This window comes from Oncorhynchus mykiss, chromosome 5 (assembly GCF_013265735.2).
Source record: "Oncorhynchus mykiss isolate Arlee chromosome 5, USDA_OmykA_1.1, whole genome shotgun sequence".
Taxonomy (NCBI): Eukaryota; Metazoa; Chordata; class Actinopteri; order Salmoniformes; family Salmonidae; genus Oncorhynchus; species Oncorhynchus mykiss.
The window spans coordinates 64,588,323-64,595,441 of NC_048569.1; the positions used below are offsets into that span (position 1 = coordinate 64,588,323).

The 7,119-nt window shown below is 45.8% G+C and overlaps 1 protein-coding gene across 4 annotated transcripts in view; it reads right to left on the minus strand.

Annotated features, from left to right (window-relative positions):
• Positions 1–7,119, minus strand: part of LOC110524326 (transducin-like enhancer protein 4) — a 75,591-nt gene that overhangs the window by 19,839 nt on the left and 48,633 nt on the right. For 2 of the 4 annotated variants that reach the window (XM_036978078.1, XM_036978077.1), the window contains exons 8-13: positions 6,902–6,918; positions 5,493–5,627; positions 2,412–2,465; positions 1,206–1,376; positions 937–1,078; positions 387–556 (exon numbers count right to left, since the gene is read on the minus strand). In XM_036978078.1, the coding sequence (XP_036833973.1) occupies positions 387–556; positions 937–1,078; positions 1,206–1,376; positions 2,412–2,465; positions 5,493–5,627; positions 6,902–6,918 (689 nt within the window). The remainder of the gene's footprint in view (positions 1–386; positions 557–936; positions 1,079–1,205; positions 1,377–2,411; positions 2,466–5,492; positions 5,628–6,901; positions 6,919–7,119) is intronic. The other 2 variants (XM_036978079.1, XM_036978080.1) reach the window with 2 other exon arrangements.

Consider the following 7,119-nt stretch of genomic DNA (forward strand, 5'->3'; position numbering starts at 1 on the left):
ATAGAATCATCCTGTGTTGTAACAGTTTAATCTCAGTAAATCCTAATCTCATCAAGTTGAGTGAAATCTTGACAATTCATCCAAAACAAGCTTCCAAACCAAATACTACTAAGAATCCATCTTCATCAATACAAAATGTATTGTTTTAAATGAGTGGTGCACATCTTCGATCCTCTGGTTTTCCTTCTTGCTTTCTAATTGAAAGCAATCTAATTGATTAAGACCTGGGTAACCAGGTGTGCGCTCTAACTGGCGAATTAGAGACATAATTGATCAATTAAGTGCCAGGAAGAGACAAAGACTATAGATAATGTAGCCAGTAAGGTCTGCCGTTGTAGACAGGTGTTTTAAACAGAGAGACCAGTGATGCGTGGTATCTAACTCACCAAGGGGCTGCGGGTGTAGACGCCGGCGGAGGTGCTGATCTGGGGTGAGAGGGTCAGGGCAGCCCCGAAGCCCCCGGGACTAGCCAGCTCCCCGTTGAGGCCTGCGTGGGACACCACCCCAAAGTGAGCTGGGTATGAACCGGGGGGCACAGACAGGGGACTGCGGAGAGCTGGAGAGGGGAGGAGGGGGTGAGGGGGAGATGAGACCACACCTTACATTCCAGCGGGTAAGAAAGGCTTAGGGTGATGTCTAACTGCTAGAGATGTGTTGTCAACAATCAAGTTCATCTCGGTTTCTTATAGGCTACAATGCCGTCTTTATTGCTTTAGGCAGAATATGGCAGATGTGAGTACAATACGGGACCACAGGAGCATATCATCACAGTAGGTGTGGGATAATGGTACTATGATCAGATTGAAGGTATAATTATGGTATTACAGGGCTATATGATCACAGTAGGGTGATTTGAAGGTTTAACAGGGGTGCAACGGTATAATAACAGGGGTAAAGACAAAGGGCATGGCAGGCAGACAGGGGTGTCTGACTCACCCAGGGGGTCAGCGGAGGAGGCAGCCTTGCTGAGCAGACGGAGGCAGGACGTACTGGGGCCGGCGGGGCCAGGCGTAAGGGCCTCACGGTGAGAGGGGGACGGGGTGCTCGACTTAGACAACGGCGACCCAGACTTCTCCATCTGCAGAGAGGTAAAGAGATACTGTCAAACGAAGCACCACCATACAGATACTGTAAACAAGTGATAAGTACTTTTAATTGGTGGATTTTGGCCACCATGTTAATGCTTGACAATGAATGTATCATACCTGTGCTGGGTCCTTGGCCTTGCCTGGGGTGGGGCTGTGTGGTGGTTGGGGGGAAGGGGCCTCCCCGGGGCTCCTGGGGGACCCTGGTAACTCCTTCCTCAGGGTGGGGGCCCGGTCCAGACCGTTCCCGTGGGGGGAGTGATGGGGGCTGCCCACGGGGGATGTGGGCTCCTGGAGACACACAGAGAGATATGGGAGACCAGATCACCCCAAAAGCCATGCAAGAAGACAGTAGCCTTCACATTGGCTGTGAAAAAAACAAAAACCCGTAAATATGTAACATTATAGACATTATAGATTACTATAGTATCTGTAAGGGTTTAAGCACAAGTGTGCATGAGGCCTGTGTATGGTACTGTAAGTCAAACTCAGCCGACTGTCTACCTCTCTGCCACAGCCACCTAAATAAAACCATTCCCATCTGCTCCCAGTGTGCTGCAGTCAGCACTTCTACTGTGTCTGAGCAGAGCAGAACACACATCCATAGACTGTTCTAGTATAGTCACCAGAGACACTCCCTCTCACACACCCATTAAGCACATTTGTCAAATTCTCCAATTGTTCTGTATTCACAAATCACACAAGAGACTTTCCTGCTTTTGTGCATTGTGCTGCGCAGTATCAAACACAGAAGGCTTAGATAAAACATATTTTGGTACACTGCGTGAGGTATTTAAAGAATTTAAACATTCTGAGGGCATAAACGGCTTTGCATAAATAAAGGAAGCACACTGCTGCCATCTGATGAAAGGAGGGGTGTGTGTGTGTGTGTTTATGTGTGCATGAGGTGTGTGTGTGTATATGTGGTTGTGTGTGTTCAGCAGGGAGACTGTACTCGGTAGGAGAGGAGAGAAAAGCAGCAAGCTAGCTCCCAATAATGTGCTTATATAATACTATTCACTATTTTCAAAATCCCGACGCAAGTGTTTTATTCTCCTATACTTAACCAGCCACAGTGAAACAACAGGGTCTTCGAGAGAGGAGGCTTCCATTTGAACTAGGTTCTATTGGCTAGGGAGGGTCTGGTCAATACGGACCGGTTTCAGCCAGTATAGCTACAGTAGTTATATATGACTCATTGTTTGTTTTTCCGCAGCAGTATCGGATGCTGATTTAAGGTCAGTTTAGCGTTCTCTCTCTGATGGTTGACTGGGGTCAGGGTAAGCTGATCCTAGATCTGTGCCGATGGTTGACAAACACACTTACCTCGTTAGAGACATCCACAACCAGGTTGTCCTCACTCTTGTCTCCATCACTGTCCTGTGAGACAGAGGAGAGAGGAGAATGTCAGAAACACAAACATTCTCTACCACATAAACATTGCCCACAGCTCACTCCCTCACTATGTCAGGCACACACAACCTCTCTCACTCTGTTTGGCCATATCACTGCTTTACTCCTCTCTCTCCCTCCCTCTTTATCTCTGGGAATACGGGTGACAGCGATGGCACTTAGTCACCATGGCAACAACGCTTTGATGTGATCATGGTCTGATATTCCTATTGACATCACGTGGAGTGACATCACCCCCTAATTGTATTGAGCCAGATCAGGGCCACGGTGGAGATGAGACTATTTCTAGACATAGACAGACCGGGAAAAAACAACCATTATGTAGTACAGAGAGGCTGATGATCAACAGAGCTCACAACACCTCCCTTTATGAGAGGCTACACTGATGTGATGTGTGAGGCAGTTCTCATACTGATGTGATGTGTTCGGCAGTTCTCATACTGATGTGATGTGTGAGGCAGTTGTCATACTGGTGTGATGTGTGAGGCAGTTCTCATATTGATGTGATGTGTGAGGCAGTTCTCATACTGATGTGATGTGTGAGGCAGTTCTCATACTGATGTGATGTGTGAGGCAGTTCTCATACTGATGTGATGTGTGAGGCAGTTGTCATACTGGTGTGATGTGTGAGGCAGTTCTCATACCGATGTGATGTGTGAGGCAGTTCTCATACTGATGTGATGTGTTAGGCAGTTCTCATACTGATGTGATGTGTGAGGCAGTTCTCATACTGATGTGATGTGTGAGGCAGTTGTCATACTGGTGTGATGTGTGAGGCAGTTCTCATATTGATGTGATGTGTGAGGCAGTTCTCATATTGATGTGATGTGTGAGGCAGTTGTCATACTGGTGTGATGTGTGAGGCAGTTCTCATACCGATGTGATGTGTGAGGCAGTTCTCATACTGATGTGATGTGTTAGGCAGTTCTCATACTGATGTGATGTGTGAGGCAGTTGTCATACTGGTGTGATGTGTGAGGCAGTTCTCATACCGATGTGATGTGTGAGGCAGTTCTCATACCGATGTGATGTGTGAGGCAGTTCTCATACCGATGTGATGTGTGAGGCAGTTCTCATACTGATGTGATGTGTGAGGCAGTTCTCATACCGATGTGATGTGTGAGGCAGTTCTCATACTGATGTGATGTGTGAGGCAGTTCTCATACCGATGTGATGTGTGAGGCAGTTCTCATACCGATGTGATGTGTGAGGCAGTTCTCATACTGATGTGATGTGTGAGGCAGTTCTCATACTGATGTGATGTGTGAGGCAGTTCTCATACTGATGTGATGTGTGAGGCAGTTCTCATACTGATGTGATGTGTGAGGCAGTTCTCATACCGATGTGTTGTGTTCGGCAGTTCTCATACTGATGTGATGTGTTCGGCAGTTCTCATACTGATGTGATGTGTGAGGCAGTTCTCATACTGATGTGATGTGTTCGGCAGTTCTCATACTGATGTGATGTGTGAGGCAGTTCTCATACTGATGTGATGTGTTCGGCAGTTCTCATACCGATGTGATGTGTGAGGCAGTTGTCATACTGGTGTGATGTGTGAGGCAGTTCTCATATTGATGTGATGTGTGAGGCAGTTCTCATACTGATGTGATGTGTGAGGCAGTTCTCATACTGATGTGATGTGTGAGGCAGTTCTCATACTGATGTGATGTGTGAGGCAGTTGTCATACTGGTGTGATGTGTGAGGCAGTTCTCATACCGATGTGATGTGTGAGGCAGTTCTCATACTGATGTGATGTGTTAGGCAGTTCTCATACTGATGTGATGTGTGAGGCAGTTCTCATACTGATGTGATGTGTGAGGCAGTTGTCATACTGGTGTGATGTGTGAGGCAGTTCTCATATTGATGTGATGTGTGAGGCAGTTCTCATATTGATGTGATGTGTGAGGCAGTTCTCATACTGATGTGATGTGTGAGGCAGTTGTCATACTGGTGTGATGTGTGAGGCAGTTCTCATACCGATGTGATGTGTGAGGCAGTTCTCATACTGATGTGATGTGTTAGGCAGTTCTCATACTGATGTGATGTGTGAGGCAGTTGTCATACCGGTGTGATGTGTGAGGCAGTTCTCATACTGGTGTGATGTGTGAGGCAGTTCTCATACTGATGTGATGTGTGAGGCAGTTCTCATACCGATGTGATGTGTGAGGCAGTTCTCATACCGATGTGATGTGTGAGGCAGTTCTCATACTGATGTGATGTGTGAGGCAGTTCTCATACTGATGTGATGTGTGAGGCAGTTCTCATACCGATGTGATGTGTGAGGCAGTTCTCATACTGATGTGATGTGTGAGGCAGTTCTCATACCGATGTGATGTGTGAGGCAGTTCTCATACCGATGTGATGTGTGAGGCAGTTCTCATACTGATGTGATGTGTTCGGCAGTTCTCATACTGATGTGATGTGTTCGGCAGTTCTCATACTGATGTGATGTGTGAGGCAGTTCTCATACTGATGTGATGTGTGAGGCAGTTCTCATACCGATGTGATGTGTTCGGCAGTTCTCATACTGATGTGATGTGTTCGGCAGTTCTCATACTGATGTGATGTGTTCGGCAGTTCTCATACTGATGTGATGTGTTCGGCAGTTCTCATACTGATGTGATGTGTGAGGCAGTTCTCATACTGATGTGATATGTGAGGCAGTTCTCATACTGATGTGATGTGTTCGGCAGTTCTCATACTGATGTGATGTGTGAGGCAGTTCTCATACTGGTGTGATGTGTGAGGCAGTTCTCATACTGGTGTGATGTGTGAGGCAGTTCTCATACTGGTGTGATGTGTGTATTTATGTCAATCAGAACACTCATTCCACAGAGCGAGAGAGATCATGTTCACTAGGGTTATCTATTTTGGTGATCAATCACTTCCAAGTTAAACACATATTTGACTGGTAGAAGGAGTGTGACCCCCGGTTAACCTGTGATGTCAGAGACACCGTTAATACTGCGGGTTTGATTGAATGGCGTACATACGTAGTGAGGTGGGAGGGGCTCTTTGTCATCACAGCGCCTCCTCTTTGAATCCCCTCCCTGGGAGGAGGCGTACCCCCCCGACGGGCCCTGGCGCTCCTCCACCGGTTGGCTGTCTGTCGATGACACTGACTTACTCTGCACACACACACAACAACAACACACACACACAACAACACACACACACACATGAAAGAGAGAAAAACACACAGCAGATAAGTCATACAGAAAATGCAACCAAACAACACATTTCTGAATGTGTTATTATGAATTAACTTTCTCCCTGACACTGAAAACTTCATGTAAAACATGACTCTGATCATTGTACAAGAAGCCCATTTTCTGGCTATTTATACCAGAAAGAGCGTGGTGGGACTCCCCATAATAGAGGAATAAAACATCAAAGTGGAGTATTATTTCTGGGCTCTATGTGGCATAACTCTATTCTCTTTCATCGGTTGACTCCTACGGAAATTCTGCTCCTTAGAACTGTAGAGGACACAGGAAGGAAGCTGGTTGGACGGACATGACCAGAACACACAAAGAACCACAGTTTTCTCAACAAACTCCCCAGTCTTCTCCTCCATCTCTCACTCCCCCTCTCCTTCTTCCCCTCCCTTTCTCTTTCTTCCTCTCTATTTAAAATTCAAAAATGTAATATTGGCACGACTTAACAAATACAAATTGATATGCATCTCTCCTACCTCCTTCCCTCCTTCCATCCATATTTTGAAGGACGTTAAATTCAAACCGGACCTCTTATCAGACCATTGGGTAAAGGGGTTAAGAAAATAAAGAAAAGGCTATTGCACACTTAAATCATTTAGACTTTTTAATAAAATAGACACAGTCAAATGTTCCCCTTTTTACTTGCTCCCCTCAGAGTACCCTCCCTATTTCCTTCTTTCTTTCTTCTCTCCTTCTATATCTCTCATTTCTTCTCTCAACTCCTCCCTCTTTCTGTTATTATCAGAGTGAGTGTGAGTGAGCACAGCTGTCTAATAGTCTGGTCTGTCGGTTCCCTCAGTTCCAACACACCAAGGTTATATCTAACCACAGAATAAGAGACAGCCCCATGACCATCCTACTGGACCCATATCACCATACTATTATTGTCTCCATAGAACTGACCAGTATTCTATTGGACCTTAGTCAAGTAACAATATCACTGTTCTACTGTTGTACTCGCTTGAATAATTCTAGTACAATTTTTTAAATTAATGGCAGCTCTCCAACAAAAAAAAACATACGTTTTTTTAGAGTTCCTCTTTAAAGAGACTCTCTTTCCCCCTCACTTTACATCCCAGTCACATAAACACACACTCACACACAAGCACGCACATACTGTATACACACGAAATGCACACACAAGCGCATGAACAAGCACACACACACACGTTGAGGTTACTTACCCTGCTGGGCGCACCTTCTGGGGAAGGAACAGAGAGGGGGGAGGGAATTGACGTCAGTATAGATAATAATAACAACAATCCCACAGCAAGCCAAGGTCAACCTGAAAAACGGCCTGTCCCACTGCAATAAAAACACAAGCTTTGTATTGTGCATGTCTCCAATCTGCAGTGCTGCCCTTTCTGTCTCCACTCCTCTGACACAATGCTCTCTGTCTTCC